Source organism: Harmonia axyridis, chromosome 4 (assembly GCF_914767665.1).
Source record: "Harmonia axyridis chromosome 4, icHarAxyr1.1, whole genome shotgun sequence".
Classification (NCBI taxonomy): Eukaryota; Metazoa; Arthropoda; class Insecta; order Coleoptera; family Coccinellidae; genus Harmonia; species Harmonia axyridis.
In genome coordinates this window covers 15182505-15205101 of record NC_059504.1, presented here as the reverse complement: position 1 = coordinate 15205101, position 22597 = coordinate 15182505, and the positions used below count along the sequence as shown (strand labels likewise).

Genomic DNA, 22597 nt, shown 5'->3' with positions numbered 1-22597 from the left:
AACCGATCTGAAGGATCTGAGGATGAACATAATAATTTTGAATAAAAATATATTCGCACTGAAAAAAAATTATTCCATAATCCTTTCTTTAGGTCGAATTTCACCCTTCTAAGGCTAGAAAAATTCTGTGAGATACCGGAAGTAAAAAACGAGCGAAAGAAATTTGCAGCAACTTAATCATCTAATTGACCTTAATTATACCACGGAAAACTTGTATCCAAGAATTCCAACGACAAAAAGGAAGCAGGTTGATGCAGTCAAAACAACTCTGATAACAATTTGGACATGTCCCACAAGGTCACGTTCAAGTAAACTCATTGTCTTCCTTCAAAACAATGAAATATGAATATTAAATCTGAGAATAAAATCAGCCAGTGTGTCAGATTCCCATCCAGTCCAATCAGAGCAGAGCCAAATTCAATCTGATAAGCTCAAAGTGGTTATTAATTTTCTATAAAATTTAAGGATTCAAACATCTCATTTTTTCCATGAGTAGTTATCGTTATAAGAAAAGATGAACTGGCTTGGGGAAAGGCAGTAACATATGAGACTACCTGACCTACTACCACACTTCTTGTGTGTGTCTACCTCTTGTGAGTTAGATAACCGTGACGTTGTTGCATAACTGATACACAGAGAGCGTAAGTACCTCAAGAAATGAGAAAGTTATTATTCAAGACTTCACTCTTACTCTCGGCGTTTCATATGGTACAGATCTTCAGTGTGTAGTCCACTTCTCTTCGAAAAATGGTACCAGAAGTGATAATTTGGTTAGCCAGAGAACTTTGAGGTTCTCCAAGTGTGATGTTTCTGTTATCTATATTTTTGAGCGTGCAAGAAATCAATTGTGCCAGGGAGTACGATCCAAGGGTCAACCAACAACCTAACACCACTTTCATGGATGTCTTTATGGCTATGTTTATGCTGTGTACTTTTGAAGTGATCTTAGTGAAGATACTGACCGGTGAAGATAGTGGCCCTGAAGATACCAGAGAATATTCTGCTAGTGTGTTTTTTGACCGGTGAATTTATTATTCGAAAATGGACTTCGTATATGTTTTTCTGGCCGTATTATTGATTTACACTATGGAGATGACGCTACTGAAATTTCTCGTTTTCGAAGAGCATATAGATAAGGAGTCTGGTAACACTTCTGCGGATGTTGAAAAGTTAACATTGACGTAGAGAACAGACGACCAAGAAAAATATTTTGTTATTTTATCTTATAACTTATAACTCTGAAAACGTATGCTTTTTTTATGAATTATATGTATAGATTGTGGTGAAAAGTTTAGTTTAGTATTATTTTATTTCGACTGATGTAACCTAGAATTCAGTATTTAATTGTTTCTTCATTTGATTTGTTATCGAAACATGAAAAATGAAAGGTATGATTGTCCTTTAAATATGGGAGAAATTTTAATTGAAAAGGTTAAAATATTTGCATGTATTTGATAAGAACCTGAATTGAATATTGATGAAGCATTGTAGGTTTTGAACCCCAATATTTGTTGTGATGAATTTTGGTACATATATAACGAAAAACACAATAATATCTATATCTTTAACATATTTCAAATTATAATGAATTTTGCGAAAATGAAGTGATAGAAATCGAATTATTAATTTTAAGATACCACCAGAATGATATGGTTTTAATGAAAATAAATGTGTTTGTGTCATTTTATTCTTAATTTCCATAAAAAACTCCAGAATCATCGAAAAAAATTTTTTTTACTTCTTATAATTTTCGCAGCTTAGTTTCTTCTCATTTGTCTTTCTCTCTTTGGTCAACAATCAGTAGCTATGCGGAATTCGTCCTCCCAGTACAAAAAAACGTCCAATGAATATCAAGGACAATGAATGAAGGAATAAAATAAAAGAAAACATGAGTATGGAAGGTAATGAAACTATAATCATTACATTAGGAAAATTTCACCGGCATCGGCAATTATACCATTACACTAAAAACCCATCAATAATTATACAGGGTGATTCACCGCGATGGCTATTAGATGTTTATGGAAAACTTATTCATATGTTTGTGCTGAATTGCATATTGGGGTTTGAGACGATGATCTTTCTCCCTAAAATAGTTTCAAACCTTTTTCGGTTGTACTTCCTTATTTCAAATGCCACACTCAGTGTATTATTTCATCATTAGATAGCTTATTTGGCGACAATTTCAGTGATATGTCAAACTTGGGTATAAACTCAACAATTCATGAGTTAACTAGTTTCTTATGAAAAAATGGTTGCGACAAGGACTCACATTATTTTGAATATTTCTGCAAAAAAAAGGTTTTTTTTCTAAACTGTTTGGATCAAAAATGTACAGGGTGTTTATGAGAAGATCATGGACTTGGATAACTCAAAGTATTCAAATTACAACCTATATTTTTTGTCAAGTTTTCTGCACTTCACAAGATATTCATTTGAAATTTGCCATAAATATTCCAATCAATAATTTACCTACATCACGTGATAAGCTAATTTCGATCGCAAATTATATACAGGGTGATATTTTTGTTTTTTTGAAGCAGTGTCCAAATTTTTTTGTTGGACCACTGATATCTTAAAGTATGTAACAAGAAATTTTGGTCTAGTACTAAAATTTTTTCCTTGTAGTTTTGTCGTATCTAGGTACCTACTACCAATTTCGAGAAAAAGTATCTCAAAAATCCAGTTACTAGGCTGTGATCGATACATTAATTATTTATTAGTTTTGGTGCTCATTTTCCCGATCTATAGAAACGATTCATAAAAATTCGATTAACTTGTATCAACATTATAAAAAAGTAGGTCAACAAGAAACACTCTGTATCTCGAAAGCAGAACTACTTAAGGAATATCTCAGATTCGTTTTGTACCTCCAATGTGAAAAGAAAATATAGAAATATACAGGCTGTTCCTGAATTTGAGGTACAACGGAATACGAGATATTCCTTGGATAATTTTGAGACAAAAAGTCCCATAAACATAGGCCCGCAAACCTTTTGCCTTCGAGATACAGGGTGTTTCTTGAAGTGTTCTACTTTTTCTTTGTGATGATTAGGTATATCAGTTTCCCGAATCTTTATTATATTTTGCTACAGATGGGGTAAATAAGTATCAACATTTATTATTAATTCATTCACCACAGCTTACTAACTGGATCTTTATAATGATTTGGATTTTCCTAGGATTACTATACACATATAGAATTGTTTGAAATGTGTTTCAGAAAAAATAGTCCTGGAGGACAGAAACCGAAACTTTTCCAGAAAAAATATCACCCTTTAGATTTGCATTCAATATTAGCATATCATATGATGAAAACTTTAATTTAGAATATATATGCCGAATTTACGTTCAATATGTATTTTATTAAGGAAAGGTGCCATGAGAAAAAACATCAACACCCTGTATCTCGAAAACAAAGCGTTTGCGGGACCATGTTTATAGGACTTTTTATCCTTAAAATGATCCGAAGAGTCTGTCATTATTGTTTGTAACCCCAATTAAGAATAATCTCGAATAAAAAATAGTAAACCATCCTGCCAAAGTTATAGCGTTCTTTCTCATCAAATTGGGTGTTTACCTCACATTATCCTTTCCAGGGTGTATAGTACCATCGACTAGTTCCAACTTATCCAGGTTCAAACCACAGAACAAGACGAGATAATCACAAAACACTTAACAACAATATATTCAAATTTTTTCAACGACACGTAACACCGAATCGACAACTTATTGCTATTTCAGCTTCTATTAGGTAGTGTTTCTGTTCGTGGTGGGTGATCCGTATGCTGTTGGTGTTATTGGACCGGAATTGCGCCCTGAAGAAGGTTGCCGGTGAGCCATGACGAGCATATTTGACCGTTAACGGGCACAATACCCATATCACAAAGTTTAGGTCGTGCGGGTCGTTGATAATTATTATTTCCGCGCTTGTACACACCGCCTTCGAATATGAAGAGGTGCTGTGGACGATTTAGCCTATTTGGCATTGAAAAAAGATATGAAGAAAGTACTCAAAATTTCAACTAGGTCGGATTTGTTGTGAAGAAATTATCGGGTATTTTTTTACAATATTTTGCTTATTTTTCTATGGTTATGATAATGCTATCAACACGAAATTTTGCACGAATCTTGAAACGATTATTTTTTAAGGTGTCCCGAAAGAAAGTTTATGTAGAGTATTTCTAAATTGGAGGTACAAACAAAATGACGAATCATTTCAAGAAAAAAAAAGGGCTTCAAACATAGACCCGCAAACGCTTTGTTTTCGAGATACAGGATGTTGAAGTTTTTCTCATATAGCACAAGATTCACTAACTGAAAAAGAAACTGCAACACCCCGAAGGAGCTGTTTAAATTTGAAATTTTACAATTTTATTTCAATAAATTTTTTATTATGTGTTTGTCCACCGCGATTATCTATACACTCCCAACACGTCTCGGCGTTGATGCAATAAGATGGTGTATTTCTTCTTCTTCTTCTTAATTTAAGCCTAGGGCTTGTATATTCCACTTTAGTTCTCGGTGGATGTAGATATCCAGGAGTCTTTCCAGCGCTTAGGGGGTCTGCCGACTGGTCTTCTGGTATTTCTTCTTGAGGAATACTATTCCAAGATACCTGTACTTCATGTCTCAGAGCCACAAAAGTCCGTAGGGGCTCGATAAATTTCCAAGCCTTCCACCCGTGATGTCCCAAACATGCTCTATGGGTGAAAGATCGGGCGATCAGGGCAGCCAAGGCAAATTATTCACATGGTTCGCTTCGAAAAAGTTTAAAATAACTCTGGCAACATGAGGTCGGGCATCATCTTGCTGAAATATTGGATTCTAGAGCCAGTTAAGGTAGAGGAGAACATATAGCTCCACTATTTCTTGAAGGTAACGGAGGACTGTCATGTTACCGCGAATAAAGACTAAAGCTGACCTACTTGCATGTGCAATAGCATCCATTCCATAACGCCTACTGTCCGGTGTACATGACGCTCAACATCAAACTGAGGTTCACGTCTTTCTCCCCGACGTCGTCTTACCCTTCTTCGGCCATCATGTGCAACCAAGGAGAATAGAGATTCATCAGAAAAGATGATCTGATGCCATTTCACATTCCAATGTTGACGTTCTCTGCACGACTGTAATCGTTGCCGGCGATGCTCAACCGTCAGAGGTAACACAAGATGGAGTCGATAATGCTGCAGTCCAAAAGATCTTATCCGGCGGTCAACCGTTCGGACAGTTACAGCATTTAACTGTGGCAGTAATGTTGAGTGGATTTCTCGACCTAAACGTCCTCCAACAAATCGATCCCCTATGGTCTTGTTTCGCTGGTCATCGGAGAAGAGATATCTTGGCGTGGTGGTTGACTCTGGCCTGACCTTTATTCCTCACTCTAAGGCCTGGCGTCAAAGGGCCCAGGTGGTAGCTTCCGGGCTGTTTCGTTTTCGACGAGCATAAGGAGGTGATCAGTTTCGGTGTTTGATCATCTTCTATAAAGGTATTTTTCTGCCGATAATTTCTTATTGCGCCACCGCATCGTATCACCGCCTGGGTCATTCCAATGTCCGACGGATCATTGGCTCAGAGGCATTTCCTCCTCCTTATTTTTCCTTTGTATCGAACTGCAGCCACATCTCCTCTTCAAGTTGTGACGGGTAGTCTACCCGCACACTATTATGTCGTTCATCGGGCTACAGCTTATTTTCTGAGGAGAGGAATTGAATTTCGTTTCGGAGAGCTCTATATTCCATCCGTGTCCTTGGACGACCCTCTGGTAGGGCCTCTGCGTTCCTTCGGTTCATAGATGTTTCACTGCGCCGTTTCTTTTCTTGTTGGCTGTCGTACTGGGAATCGTCTGACTCGGGTCGCTGTACCTTCGACTGGATCCCCTCTGTTCATTTTATTTCCGACAACCCTTAGTTTCGCCCAAATTTTCCTCCGGCCTGTTTTATTTCAGGCTATGGTCCTTTCAAAGGTAATCTGTTCAGGCTGGGTCTGGTCGAGGAGGAACATTGTCCATGAGGGCGCCCACAGTTCAGCGACCACATCCTTAGAAACTGTCCCTTGTTTAGTGACCCCAGAGTCATTTACGGTATATCTATTCTGATTTTTGTTCATCTCGAAATAATGTTGGCCCTTTATCTGCATTCGCGGCTGACGCTATATGTCGCCTCAATTCCTTGCATTCGTCCTAATCTGACATTTTTCCCCGGACAGCAATGATGTGAATGTGCCTTAGCGTAGTGACGAGCACTGCTCATGAACTTATTTTTTGCACTGCTGAGCTGAGTTACAGCATGGCTTTGTTCTCCTAACCACCCATCAACCAAAGATAGAGTTGTCGCAAATCGGTCTCTAATGGCTATAAGTCTTAAACGTCTATCTTGAACTTCATTTGTGCCCCTTCGACGTCCGGTGTCTACTCTCCTTCAATTTTGGGCATTATCAAACCACGTTTGACAACATCTCATGAGAGTACAACCCCGCCTCCCGTAGACCAAATTCTTTTAGCTGGCGATACATTCCGCGTACACGTGCTCTAGACATTTTAACAACAACTAAACATCGACTTTGGATCTCCTCGAACAGCTGATTTGTTGTTAAATTTAATAAAATCGCAAAAAACGACTACAATATTCAAGTAGGTAACAAAAATTGCTCACACAAAAAAACCTTTCACTTTTCTTCTCCAAATTTAATCATTTACTCCTTGCTATACTATCTATTAAAATAATAAAATTAAAAATTTGAAAAGCTCCTTCTGAGTTTTGCAGTTAGTATATGATCTTTAGTTTAAACCATTATATTCATGAAATTTGTAGTCAAAATCGAATTCATAGACCATAATGTCTAATGTCATTGCGAGCAAAATGTTGAACCGATATACAATTCAAAAATGCCGCCAAAAATGATTGACAAAAAATGGCCAACTTTTGACTCATTGTCGCCAATGTACCAAAAACGATTGCAAAGCTACCCTCACTTTTGATGGACTCAGAAGCAATTAAATCATCGAACCTTGTAGATATAGTTTATTCAAAGTCACTTGAACTATTCCTTAAAACTCTTGGCCATAGATGTCCCTTTGAAGTGGATACCGCGATCTGCAAAATACCGGGGTTTATCTAAAAGTATTGTTAGGCAATAAATTCACTGGGCCCAAAGGAATTTCTGGAAACTTGGACAAACCTTGTATAATTGAAATATTCATCTTCCTCCAAGTGACTTTGGATATACTATACCAACTAATATATGGCCCAATTAAACTTTCTTTCTATAAGAAAAAGTGATAGCTCGAAGGAGTCTCTGGCCAGACCCTTCGCATCAAAGATGAAGAGTACTTATACAGTCATTGCCCATTGGCGAAATCTCTGGGAACGACATTCCATCAACTTTCATCTCGTTGTGGACAGTCGAAACGGCCGCGCCAAATTGGGCAAGTGGCAAGTCGCTTTCGATTTCCATCAGTTGAATGACGTGTTCCGATTGGCGGATCACTTGAGGGCATACTACGGACATTCTCCGCAAACGAATTCTTCGGATATCAGCCATTTTTATCATCGAAATTGTTATTGTACCTTTCAAAGAACATTTGAGGTGAATTTGCGAAGGAATTTAATTGTTATTTTATGGAACAGGTGCTCGAATGGCATGCGTTTTCACATTAGGTGGAGTATTTGGAGCACGTTTTCAGATCTGTCTAGTAGAAGTTGTAGGTACTTGAAAGTCGACAACTTTTTTTGTTCTTGCGAATGAGATATAATTCATTGCTCTACATTAAGATTGTGGCATAGCAAGAATGAGATATTAAATTGAATTAATCAATACAACTGTTCTTGAAATCAGTTAGGAGTTTATTGGCGCTTGTTCAAATTTGCTTTCATTTTTTGCGAAAATTTTTTCTCGAAATTTCACATGAAGCTTCATCAAATACTTTCAATAAAATACAATTTTTTTGTGGTAGCAAATTCACGATTCTTTCATATATTGGCATCAAATCATATGAGAACATTTTGTGTTTAAATTTCGGATGAAATCGATGTTTTTCAAAAATTTACAAATTTTCAAAAAATATTGCTGCCTCGTCTTGTCATAAACTTGACACCCCACGAACATTACCATTCTCTTATATTATCTTGCATCTTGGCATTTATTGGACCTGAGAGAAATTCAAAAGAATTCATGGCCAACATTATTTATTTAATTGACTCGATTTTTTACACGATACAAAAACATCAGTATCAAGTACTGAGCCATACATGGTACCAATTTCAAATCTTTCTACAATACAATAAATATAGTGAGCACATCATTAACTGAATAATATCTTCCACGAACTCTTAAATTCATCTCAGTTTTCACAAATACTTACTGATTATGATGAAACAACTCAACAATTTTTTAACTTTGTTGGAAAGTGTATTTTTTCATGATTACATGGTGTAACCAACTGAACACAAATGACATAAGAAATGTCAAAAAATGATTCCCAGCAATGACATTCAAACCATTTAAAATTGTATTATTTCCATCAGAAAACCCATACAGGGTGTTGACAAATTAGACAATATGCAATTTTGGAATTGAAAAAATTAGTTAAGATATGGAGTCGGGTTTTTTCTCAGAGTAATAAACATAAATAGAGTAAGCATATGTCATTTTCAGTAATCAAACCATGAACTATCAAATTTGACATGAAGCGCGCTGAAATGAAAACATATCAATGATACGATATTTCATTCAATTCCCGAGTTTTCCACGAAGAACGCACTCCTTTTGTCCCATATGAGTTAATACTCAAAATATATTAAATAAATACTTAAATATATCCGAAATTCAGAAAACCAACTTCAAGCCAAACGTCGTGAAACAACCGTTGACACTAGGAGAGCAAAAGTTGCCAAGCCTTGGATTTCAGCCTTGGATACAGCAAATAATAAATATTCAGCTTATTATTAATTCGACAATTAGGGAAAATATCGGATTCCAAATATTCAAATTTGCATATTTAATCGGGAATCACTCAAATAAATATGTTTCATTCAATATAATATACACTCATAACGATATAGTAAAATTGTGGATTTCAAAATAAATCACAATCCGACAACGTAATCTAACCATGTTGGGGACATGTAAAAATTGCGTATACTCCCTCTATCTATGTTTTTTATTCTATGGGTTTTTTGAAAATTTAATTCATTCATATTTTTTCATTCAAATGTTATGAACTATTTTGTAACAAAAGTACAGTCTGCATATTTTTATTAGATTTTTGAACTCAACTCATTCGAAAACGTAAACTGCTAATATTTTCACAAGAGTTGAATTATTTTTCTCTTATTTTGATAGATCAACTTTCAACGTCATAAAAGCTCGGATCCAGGATTTGTTTCAGATGTGAGCATAAACTGAGTAATCCATTATTTACTTCATGCCAAATTGAAATTAATAGTACGGCATTTTTCTCAGGAAATTCTGATTCTCTCAACATCATTTTTTCATTAACCAAGAAAGCTTCTTCCTTATGGGCGGTTACTATTTTAACGATTTATAATAACCATCTATGATTGAGAAAAGAAATTGCCAGGTGAAACATGAGTAATTATACTTAATTTCATGTTACTTCTAGCATGACTTTCATCTGCCTCATTCATTTTAATCTTTCAATAAACACTTTACTGCTTAAAAATCATCTTTATCATTGTTACTCAGGCTGACTCAACTTGAATATAATATCGCAGACTCTTTTAATTTTAATTTTAGATTTCAACACACAAAGATAGCGTTTCTCATTACGAACGTAATAAACTTGTCATTTGTTCATAGTTTTCAGAGGGGAATATTAATCATACTTTTAATGTTTTCTTTTCAATTACCTTCATATCGAAACTATCAGTATTTTTCTCAAATGAGATGTAATGAAACGCATTTATCTAATTACTTTCCTTAAGATGACGTTACACACGAAAGTGACTTCATTTTTAAAAAATAAATTGAATTCAGTTAGAATTAAATGGTTTCAGAATTCCCTTGAATCTTGAAATCATGAATTGAAGTAGCTTACTATTCACGCTTTACTATGATAATAAAAATAAAATATTCAATTGAATTCTGTTAACTTTGGTATGAAAAGACTTATTACAAACGAATATTTTGGCCAAAGTTTTATTGCTAATAGTTTCAGAGTCACAAAACTATGTATTCGAGCGTTGGGAATAATATTCACATTTTGAGGTTATTTATTAGAGGATATATTTTGTGTAATAAGTACACTTATATAACTCAACTTTTAATTGATCTTAGTAGATCATTCATGTAATTTTGGAAAGAGAATGCGAATACAACATACTTCCTGTTCCGCTTCATAACATTCTATCAAGTTTAACATTTTACTACAATTTGCTTCAAAATTCACCCAATCTTTTTGAATTGATCCAATATAAAACAAGATAATCATTAACCTTTTATTAAGAAAATTTGTGAACGAGAATAGAATCATAAATTATCATATCTCGATTCTAATACATTTGCATATAACAATAAAATTAATTAGGCATGTGACACTTTTCCATCAACTTATAGAACATAATTTCACTTATATTGTTCTACTGGGAAGTAAACCAAAATAATCTAATGACAATAATTAGCATCAATAAAATAACAGGTCAGATTAGATTAGGCTAGAATTAGTTAAATATTTTATGATACACACCTGTCAAATATGAAGGTAAGAGAGAAAAGATTATTGTAGCTTTACGATATATTGGATATTCCTATGAGTTATTGGAAATTATTCATATTTCTACTCTACCACACAATAGTTTTATTCAAACTTGAATCACCTGCGTATGTGATTTACAACAGGATTAAATACTAAATATGACCCAAAAATAGAAATATCTAGCTTTCTTCATTATTCCCACGCACTTTTGTTAAATCTTCACCCTAATCTATAAGTTGTAATTTGACATTCATTGTTATCAGTCCCTTAGAAAGAGTCATACTCTAAACTTTTCGATTTCTATTGATGATCTATGAAGTGATTTCTAAGGAGACGGCCAAGTATTGTTCAAATTACAAAACAGTTATCTGCACTCTACCATCAGTTTAAGTTTCAGAAAGGTATATTTATGAAAAATTAGGGGTTATATGATTCCTAAATCTACTTAAAAAATAATATGTGAAGGGTCTGTTTTAAACAAATCGAATTTTCGTATTGAATGTATATAATAGGGATACCTCATATGTGAACATTTTTATTAAATTTACCGATTCAGAGGAAAACTTATCAACATAAAATTCTGGAAGAATAAACGAAAAAAAATTAAAATTGAAAATGAGAAAACTATAATAGTTTGATGTTTATCTAACGGGAATTGAAACTATTTTCGAAACCAAAATGGTCAATCTGTTATATTATTTAATACTTGACATAAAGTTGTGAAAAAAAAATAGGTGGACGTCAGTTTTATAGAAATTATGTTGACAGCCGATCATAAAATTATGAAATTATAATAGGTACACAAAGGTTGTTATACATTTGGAAAAAAAGTTAAAAATATGATTTTGTTTGAAATTATGGGTTTCAGACATTCGAAAGTCCATTGGCGTAACTGAAGTTGATTCTTGAGGAAGCAATTTTCTATAATTTTTTTAAATTGTTACTTGCAATTTTTTCATATTTTTTTATCAATGAAGGAGGTCATGTCCTCAATTACTCCCCTCGTTACGCCTATGCAAAAGTCAAATGCTTCAAAATTAAATTCGAAGAACGAATTTCTGGCAAAAGAATGACATCTGAATTTACTAGTATTTAATAAAAATTTAGATATTAAAACCCCAGCTCAAGGAAGCGATCTATGAATTAATGCTTCAAAATCTAGGATCCAAATAAAAAGAAACCCTGGAAAAATTGATGATCCATGGAATTTTCAACGCAGGTATACTGCTAGAATAATAAATATGATTATCGTCGCAAAGAAATAGATTTTCGAAAATTTCATTCAGATTACGAAAATCAACTCTCAGAAGAGACAAATTCTTGTTCGCAAATGTATTCCTTGAAGCTTTCCTCAAAAACAGACTATATATTTATTGCTCCAATTTTTTTGAGAAAAAAAATGATAGGTAACTCTCTGAGATATTTCGAATTAAGAATCATTGCTGTTTTTTTTCGCATAAAAACAGCTCTCCATATGAAAAAATGCACGAGACATTTTTCCACAAATTGGAAGGGAAATTTCAAAATAATTTAAAGCTTGAAATATCTCAGTGGCGTACCATTTGAGAAAAAAAAATCATTACTCATAACATAACATAAAATTCTTAATTGCATGGCAACAAATGCGCTTTTTGGTACCCATTAAATTTCATTCAAGTATATTCAATAAATATTCAGTTTAAAAAAATTCAACACCCCGTATCTCGAGAATCGAAACATTTGCAAACAAAAATTATTTAGCAATAATTTTTTTATACAGAACCCCCCTTGCAGTTTATCGCCTCCCTGTATTTTTATACGTGTTGAATTAATCTGCATGTAAGACGATGTTATGAACCAAAAATTGAAAATTTGCATTTTCCTCACCTTTATTTAAATAATGCAACAGTCAGATGATCATCACAAATAACGAGGTAACAGGCGAGTCACGTGACTGCAATTTTTATCAAATATACGATTTTTCTACTAGATAATAATTGTTTCTTATTTTTCCAAAACGTTCGTTAGTTTTCAAATTGATTTAATCATATGACGTTTCATCTTTTTTTTTCAATTTAAATCTTTCTGTGGTTGTTATAACGTTCGACATTGATAAATTGTGTTTCAAATAAATACAGTCCATACAGAATTTCGCAAAGATATTTCTCATATAAAATAACATTTATCAATAACGACCGATAAGAATCTTGAAATTTACCTCTTTTTGGTTATCCTATTCCTGTATCCAATTATGAAAAACACTCCCGATAGTATACCAGCCAAAACACTAACCCCCAAACCAGTACCCACAGCAATACCCACAGTGTCAGAGGGCATATCTACAACCTCAAACGTGCGCCAATCGACAACCCTAACAACAAACATAACAACATACCGAAGGATCAACTTTCGCGAAGACCGTCATATCATTCGAGACCCAACCGCGTAGATCACATGAGTTTGAAGTCAAACGACAACAGGTCTGAGCGTACGATAATTGGCTCAAAAACAGATAGCTATACCCGTTGCAAAGCACACATTATCACGGCCTTGCGAAGGTAAATATGATCCGTTTGTTTTCGGCTGTTGTATCTTCACGAGACAAGAAAGTAAAAAGAGAGGGAGGCATTCTTTAAGGTATGAATGAAAGATGAAATCTTGATGTGAGGTCGTTTTCCTCGCATTCTGGTTAGGTGTGTTATCATCGGCGATTTGTGGTTCTTATCGATCGATGATTTCCGCTTTTCTATTCGATTTCCTCCTCGATCAGGAACTTTATTTTTTTTAATTACAGGAAAATCTTATGTTCACGAGTTGAGATAATGAAGTTTGTATTGTGTATGAGTTTCAACGATAAATAGCAGATATTTGTAATGGGAGTTCTTTTAAGAGCATGAGACTTTAAATAGCACAAGACACAAATATTGTTAAAATAAATTTTTTATTTATTACAATCTGGCAGATAACCTCATGAAAATTTTTTTTGAAAATGCATCGTATTCCGAAACACGGGGTCTCAAAGTTTTCTCAAAAACTGACTATTTACTTATTGCTCACAATTTTTCGATGAGTAAAAATGGTACGCCACTGGAATATTTCGAACTGAAAATCATATGTGAATTGCTGTTTTATTTTTGCCTCGTGCGAAAAAATGGCATGAAAGATGTTTTGTCACAATTTGAACGAACAATTCAAAAATGATTTTTAGGTTGAAAAAACCTCAGTGGTGTACAATTTTTTTTCTGTGCAAAAAAAATTAAAAAAAACCCTGATTTGCACGTCAATAAATACTCAATAACTGCCATTTGAAACCGATCAAATTTCATTCGATAATCGTGACTGGTTTAAGAACAATAAATAAATAGTCCGTTTTTGAGGAAAAATCAACACCTCGGAAAACAAAGCATTTGCGAACAAGAGTTGAATTGTGTATAAGTCAACCATAGCTTTGAAATTATAAGTCTATGGTTTCAACGATAAAATAGCAGATGTTTTCTGGTGTTTTTTTAAGAGCTTGAGAACTTTAAATGATAATAATACAAGGCAGAAATATTATTGCAAGTGCACAAAACTTTAGTGGGTGATTCTGATGATAAAAAAATGATTACAGTTTGCTAAGTAATTTTTTTCGGAAAAGCTTCGTATTCCGAGATAAGGGATATTAAAGTCTTCCTTAAAAACTGACTATTTACTCATTGCTCACAATTTTTCGATGAGTAAAAATGGTACGCCACTGGAATAATTCAAAAATCCTTTGTGAATTGTTGTCTTATTTTAGTTTCGTGCGAAAAAATTACATGAAAGATTTTTTGTCACAATTTGTATAGCAATTTGAAATTGATTTACAGCTTGCAATAGTGGCGTACAATATTTTTCTTTGCAAAAAAAAAATAAAAATTCTGATTTGCATGTCAACGAGTACACAAAAACTGCCACTTGAAACCGACCAAATAAATAAATAGATTTTAAGAAAGAATTAATAGCCTGTATCTAGGAGAACAAACCATTTTCGAACAGAAGTTGAATTGTGTAAAGTTTCAAACATAACTTTGAAATAATAAACTATGGTTTCAACGATAAAATAACAGATATTTCTTTTTGGTATTTTTTAAGAGTTTGAGAACTTTAAATAATAATTAATAATAATACAAAACAGAAATATTATTGCATGTGCAAAAAACTTCAGTGGGTGATGCTGGTAATGAAAAAATAATTACTAATATAATAATTGCTAAGTAGCTTTTTTTCGGAAAAGCTTCGTATTCTGAGATACAGAAAGTTAAAGTTTTTCTTACAAACTGACTATTTATATATTGCTTTGAAATAGGTCTTTACCTATTTCAATTCCATTTTAATATCTTTATATTAAAATGGAATTTAGTGGGTTGCATTGATAGTTATTGCCAATTTATTGATATGCAATTAAGAATATTACGCCACTAAGATATTTCGAGCTGAAAACTCAAAAATGATTTTTAAGTTGAAATATTTCAGTGGTATACCAGTTTTTCCTTTGAAAAAATAATAAAAAAAATCTGAATGCGCAATAACTTCCACTTGAAACATACTTAATTTCATTTGATAATCTTGACCGGTTTCAGAGCAATTAGTAAAAAGTTAGTTCTCAAGAAAAAAATTCACACCCTGTATCTCGAAAAAAAGCATAAACAAAGCAATGTTATATAGCAAACTGTTGTAATTTTTTCATGCAGAATAACCCCCTAAAGTTTGTCGCACGTTTTCAATAACACGTTTACAGGGTGGCCACTTTTTTAATGGGATTGCATTGGTAACTTTCAAACCATAAGAGTTAGAAGGTCGGTCGAGAGGAGAAAAAGTTGCATGCATAGAAGCATTATCAAGCAGTTCAAACAAATAGAGATTATCAGGGCCGGTTATTGAGATATCATAAGAAAAGTAAATTATGTCATTTTGATTTTTCTCTTTTCCCCACTTTATTTCAAAAATCATCAAAAAATGTTACAGGAATTTTTTATTCCACAGTAAATTATCCTCAATTCGACGTAATCAGATTTCGTATCCAACGTTTCGTACTCTCTGGGCCACCCTCAACCTCATTTTTTTCTATACGGACCTGCATATTTTATGACATTTTTCGAAATAACTTTTAACGCTGAATTCAACGATATATCATACAATGTCATTCAAAGTTGATTTTCAGGTGATTTTGACCCTCATCCAAATTTAATGGTGTGTATGTAAGAAAAAACAAGTCTATTAACGATATCAATGTTCTGACCCAAATTCAATCGAACCCAGAAAAAAAAAATCGAGAACTGTGGCCAGTGAATGGAATTTTTCAAAAACTGCTGTTAATAAAATAGTAAGGAGACGCGAATACAATGATTTTTAATTTGAATACCAAGCCTTGCAAAAATTACATCGTAATGATCTCAAAATAAAGTTCGATTCTGTAATTTGTTTCAACGGAACAAATGACAAATACAACAATAGTGATACCTCGCGAGGAAATTGAGAATGTTTTGGAAGGTATTCAAGGAGACCAAACAAACAAATGTATAAGAAGTATGGGTTCCAGAACCGTAAAGTGCATTTTACAAAAAAGTGGACATTTCGAACACTTACTTCATTAATTTTCATTTACTTTCGGAAAAAAATTTGATTTTTCTTTCATTAAATGATACTTTCGTTTAATTATTATGAATTGAAATATTTAAATGAAAAAAAAAGAACCAAGAAACCAGTATACTGGTTTCTTGCTTTGATTCTAATATGTTCCATTTAGTTCAAGATGGGTAAGTTGATTTTCTTATCGAAAGTTATTGCATATTGCATGTTGTTAATTGAACTAAATAAAGGTAATACTGATCCGACCCAAAGAGAATTGGATATGGGTCAAAATTACCTGAAAATCTACTTTGAATGACATTGTATGATATATCGTTGAATTCAGCGTTAAAAGTTATTTCGAAAAATGTCATAAAGTATGCAGGTCCGTATTGAAAAAAATGAGGTTGAGGGTGGCCCAGAGACTACGAAACGTTGGATACGAAATCTGATTACTTCAAATTGAGGATAATTTACTGTCCAAAAAAAAATTCCTGTAACATTTGTTGATGATATTTGAAATAAAGTAGGAACAAAAAATTAAAATGACATAATTTACTTTTCTTATTATATCTCAATAACCGGCCCAGATAATCTCGATTTGTTTGAACTGCTTGATAATGCTTCTATGCATGCAACTTTTTCTCCATTTGACCGACCTAGAAGGTCGGTCAAATCGAAAAAAAATGAAAAAAAAATTGGTAACTTTTAAACCATAAGAGTTAGAAACCCCAATTAAAAAAGTGGCCACCCTGTATATTGCGATTTATAAAGTTGGAGTATAAGATTTAAGTTTTAATTTTATTGAAATCGGATAAATGTGAAAAATGAGGAAAGCAATAGGTGGTGTTCTTATAACGTATTATTATTTTATATTATTATTATATGAATATTATAGTGACTATTTCACTTAATAATTACTTACAGTGTAACGTTATCGAAAATAAATTTTTCTGCTCCAATAAACTTATTTATTTATTAAAATTATAATTTGTCACTATCTTTGATGAAAATATGAGTGATAACCTGTTTATAAATAATAGTTGATAAAAAGTGAAATAGAATAACTGTCGTAACTGTCGCTCAAATATAATATATTTGGTCGACAATTACATATTATGTGATTGTGAAAAATGATAATTTTGACATTAAAAACTTGAAAAGAGGTTAAAGGTTCATTAAACAATTACCTAAGTTCAACATAAGTTTTGAAGACAAAATTTCAATTTGCCCCTCACTATGAGATTATAATCTCCAGAAATGACTTAGGAGTCATTAAAATATACTCAAATTTCCAAAGAAAGGTTGACATCGTTGTCACTTTTCGGAAAAAATTTTCAAAATCTACCTGCATCTCATGCCTATAAATGAATACCGATCAAGTATAGTTCAGTCGTAAATTTACTTCGTAAGTTACATTCCGGGGTGTGTGCTTTCATATAGCAAATTTGGAATTATGTTCCCCAGGGAGTTAAGAAATAGGCTTACAAGCCCCTTCAATCGAGTAAGTACAAATTAATTATATTGTGTTGGTAGCTTTTCGAAATTTCTTCAAAAATATTATTTTATCTGCTTCATATTCTCTGAACTGCAATACTCATCACAGCACAAGATTGAAACATTTCGTTTTTTAAGAGTTGTTAGGTAACAAAAACAATTTTTTGATGTTTCCGATCCATAACTTTTCATATTCTCAATTTTTTCCGGTATCAATTGTAATTGATCATTCTCGTATAAGTTAGAAATTTCACAACCCTTTTTTTTAATATCCATATAAACAGTAAACGAAGTTGCCATTATTTTAAAATCAAAATCATTACCAGTGTTGTTATTGCAGCTATGATGCAGATATAGTAAAAATTGCATATAGCACAAATTCTTTCAAAGTTCTTGTAACGTTCAGAACACTTTTGGTTTGTTATTAGAATTTTATATTTTTATTAATAGGTTTTTTAGTATTATGCATTATTTTTATTTATTAATAGTAACTTCTATTCATATTCATTATAATAAGTTGTCATTCATTATTCTTGTTCATTATAAGTTTTTTCTTCTTATAACTATTTCAAGTTAGTTTTTATGTTCTTATTTTCAATTATTTCAGGATTATTATTTTTTTTAAGGTTTTATTACTATTAGGGTAATTGTAGGAAAGAACAAGGGAAACACACATCCAAAAATAAGATTTATTAAGGCAACGGCTTACCTGCATTCAAGTAACGTATTATGTAATGTTTCAAATAATCATCAATTTCGTTGTTTACATTCATTATACTTCATCAATCGTCCATAAAATAAAAGTGAGAAAAAAATAAACAAATTTGGAATCATTATCTTGTGAGCACTGACATTTTTCCAGAATATTTTGCAGTTGTTGCTAGCAATTTGAATTTGAATAAGTACCCCGCAAACACAACAAATGTGAATCAAAAAACAAGAATCGTTCAATTTTCAATTTTTATTCTGTTCGAAGCATTCAACATTTTCCAAAACATGAGTTCTTATGTTCTCTTATATTTTCATTGCTTATTACATATTGTTTTGTTTGAAAAATTATAAGATCATAATTCAACAAAAATAATTGGATAATAAATCCGAAAATTCAGACTACTCTCATTTATTATTTTCAGAAATAAATCTTTGGATTGGTTCAAACGAAAAACATTCGAATATGTAGAATTAAATGATAGTAACTGGACGACATACAATAATGAAACTGATAACATAGGTTGCTACAATGCCACTTACTACAATATTTTCACGATGAATGGAGATTAATTATGATTTTGTTTTCATTTTAGATGATTTTTTAGAAACAAATGTTTTGCAGTAGAAGTGAATATAATGTATCGTAGTGTAGAACTTGTGTTGTTGTGATATTCAATATCCTTTAGCGACAGTAAGTAGATATTTCATTTGCTTGATTGGTTCAATTTGAAAACTGTTACAGTTCTTTTATCGCAACTAATTCTTTTTCGATTTTAGGTCAGAAGCTTCATAAAAAGGTCAAGCGATGTATCAATCAATGAACCAATAGATGATCAATATAACACAGTCCTTCATAAAGCTGTGAAGAAGGGAGACGAGAAGAAGACTCTTAAATTATTAGAAAAGGGAGCAAATCCGAATATACCAGACTTGGGACATTTGAGAACTCTCCATTTGGCTGTGAAATATGGTCATCTTCATCTGATCCCAATTTTAGTGGAATATGGAGCTAATCTTGATCTCAAAACGCACGAAGGATACAGAGCAATACATATGCTGGTGGAATCACCAAAACAAATTGAGTGCTTAGAGCAACTGCTTGCTCTAGGTGCAGATATAAACATGAGAGATTCATCGGGAAACAGCATTTTATTTTTATTTTTAAAATCGGACATTAAAGACGTATCGTTATTCAAGAAGTTGCTGGAGAATGGTGCCGATGTCCACAACACGGATTTATTGAGGAGCAACGGTCTTCATATTCTAGCATCGAAGAAGAAGATCAACTCTTGCATAACAAAAGTTATCGCGGAAGGTCTCATTGCTCAAGGTATTGACGTGAATGCGAAAGACTTTTTTGGAGAAACGCCCCTACATCTAGCATCCCATGGTAACAATGCAGAATTGTTGAGCATTCTTTTACGTAACAACGCTAGAATGGATTTGGTTAATGATAAAAACTTGACAGCATTCCAAACGGCTGTTGAAGCTAAAAACTCTACTGCTTTATTGGAAATGTTAAAGCAAGCCCTTATTAACTTTCATCTTGGAAAGCCAAATGACGGAAAAATGATTGGGTACATCAAGTCTGATCTTGAACTACGTTCAAGTTTCCATAATTTAGAAGATGAGTTGAAAAATCTAAAACAGAGGAAAATATTGGATTTCACACTTTATGAAATATTATTCAAGAAAGTGGAGGAAATCATGGACTATACCAGAGGTATAGACAGTTTTTGGATTCTATCGAGCCCTTTCATCATATCATCTAATTTCAACAGAGAAATAATGAATAATTGGAATCAAGCCAAAGATCGAACCGAGAATGAACCTTTTAGAGAAGTTCTGATATAACTCTTCAATTCGGTTCATCAACTATATTTTTAATTTATTGAAGAATATCTAGGAGCAATATAACTCCAATTGTTATTTATTGATATGATAATGTGATACTATCTTTTTTAGCGTATATTCACCTGTATATTTATTTTTTATGTTTTGATACAAATATTTCAAATCTCTTCTGTCATACCAATATTTGAAAGAGTATAAAATGTAAAAAATATTGTGAATTCATTAATGTTTGCCTACCATAATGATTTTTTGTTGAAATTTCATTATTAATAAATGTTTTTTTTATTTTGTGACTCGATTTTTTCATTAATAACTGCTACATATTAATTATCTCACCAACTTACACTTACTTAAGTACAGGTTGATGATACTATTCTAGAATGGAATTTGAGTATGCATATACAGGGTGTTTCAAGTTCGACAGCCTATTAGACGTTTCTGGAGAACAAGGCCGATTTGTTCTGACAAATCTGAAAAAAAAAAATCTGAAAATTCGGAATAAGACATCGTTCATGATGCCTTATTCAGCTAAAATTCGGAGTTCCGGCACTTCCGGTTATACAAGAATTGGAAAAATTTTCTTAAAAAAAATTTTTTTTTTAATTTTATGTCTAAATTATTATCGAGATTTCCATTTTCAAATACTCTTTCACAAAATTATTGCGTTAGTCCTTATAGTTTTGAAAATATCAAGGAAAACCGAAAAAAACAGAATTTCCATAGTCACTATTATTATGAATTATTTTTACTGTGAATATCCTATGAGTATACTCAATTCACTTTCTCAAACTAGAACGATGTAGGAATATCGTGCATATCTTGAACTTGAGATTTATCATCACAGGGTGTTTCAAATATTGTGCCAAATATTGTGAACAAAATTTGATCATAACTTTCGATTTTCAAATTAGAACCCTATATTTTTATGATTGCGTTGAATTCTACGGAGAAAAATAAGGGTAGTGTCCAGATATGATTATGCTCCCAAATTCAATAATTCAAGAGTTATTCGAGATTTTATGAATTTATGTTATACGTAGGGTCAATTTCATTCATTATTTTTTAGTTCTTTAATAAACTATGTATAGGTATCTATGATGAGATTGACAATGTATTAAAGATTTGATTTTTTTCCATAATAACGAATAAATGCCAGAAGAAATTTTTTTATCACAAATTGAACTACCAACTCGAGAATGATTTTTAAGTTGAAATATTTCAGTGGTAAACCAGTTTTTTCTTTGAAAGAATAATAAAAAAAAATCTGAATGCGCAATAACTTCCACTTGAAACATACTTAATTTCATTTGATAATCTTGACCGGTTTGGGGCAATTAGTAAAAAGTTAATTCTCAAGAAAAAAATTAACACCCTGTATCTTGAAAAAAAGCATAAACAAAGCAATGTTATATAGTAAACTGTTGTAATTTTTTCATGCAAAATAACCCCCTAAAGTTTGTCGCACGTTTTCAATAACACGTATATAATGCGGTTTATACAGTTGGAGTATGAGATTTAAGTTTTAATTTTATTCAAATCGGATAAATGTGAAAAAATGAGAAAAGCAATATGTGGCCTTCTAATAACTTATTATTATTTTATATTATTATTATATGATTATTTTAGTGACTTTTTCACTTAATAATTACTTACAGTGTAACGTTATCGAAAATAAATTTTTCAATTAGTCACTATCTTTGATAATAATATGAGTGATACCTGTTTATAAATAATAGTAGCTAAGTAGTGAAATAGAATAAATAATAGTAGCTGAGTAGTGAAATAGAATAACTGTCATAACTGTCGATGAAATATATGTAATTGTGAAAAATGATAATTTTGACATTGAAAACTTGAAAAGAGGTTAATGGTTCATTAAACAATTACCTAACTGTTCAACATAAGTTTTGAAGACCAAAATTTCAATTTACCCCTCACTATGAGACTATAATCTCCAGAAATGAATTAAGAGTCATTAAAATATAATCAAATTTTCAAGAAACGTTGACATCCTTGTCACTTTTCGGAAAAAAATTTCAGAATCTACCTGCATCTGAAATACTTATAAGTGAATGCCGGTCCAGTAAAGTTCAGTCGTAATTTTTACTTCGCAAGTTACATTTCGGGGTGTGTGCTTTCATATAGCAAATTTGGAATTATGTTTCCCAGGGAGTTAAGAAATAGGCTTACAAGCCCCTTTAATCGAGTAAGTACAAATTAATTATATTGTGTTGGTAGCTTTTCGAGATT

At 32.3% G+C, this 22597-nt stretch overlaps 2 protein-coding genes across 3 annotated transcripts in view; one reads left to right on the top strand and one right to left on the bottom strand.

Annotated features, from left to right (window-relative positions):
• The window catches only part of LOC123678075, a 51094-nt gene extending 37815 nt beyond the window's left edge, over nt 1-13279 (bottom strand). The window contains exon 1 of one of the 2 annotated variants that reach the window (XM_045614862.1): nt 12915-13279. In XM_045614862.1, coding sequence (XP_045470818.1) covers nt 12915-13081 — 167 coding nt within the window. In that variant the 5' untranslated portion in view covers nt 13082-13279. The remainder of the gene's footprint in view (nt 1-12914) is intronic. The other variant, XM_045614863.1, reaches the window with a different exon arrangement.
• Nucleotides 13280-17741: 4462 nt separating this feature from the next.
• Nucleotides 17742-20347, top strand: LOC123677841 (putative ankyrin repeat protein RF_0381). The gene is made up of 2 exons (XM_045614568.1): nt 17742-17789; nt 19271-20347. Exons 1-2 carry the CDS (start codon nt 17742-17744, stop codon nt 20345-20347), a joined length of 1125 nt encoding a protein of 374 aa, XP_045470524.1.
• The last annotated feature ends 2250 nt before the right edge of the window (nt 20348-22597 follow it).

What these genes read in the sequence shown, in the direction of transcription:
- LOC123677841 (XM_045614568.1), top strand. Translation starts at nt 17,742, where the DNA reads ATGTTCCCCAGGGAGTTAAGAAATAGGCTTACAAGCCCCTTCAATCGA. An exon ending in TTACAAGCCCCTTCAATCGA is followed by an intron (nt 17,790 to 19,270) that starts GTAAGTACAAAT and finishes TTTCGATTTTAG; the next exon opens with GTCAGAAGCTTCATAAAAAG.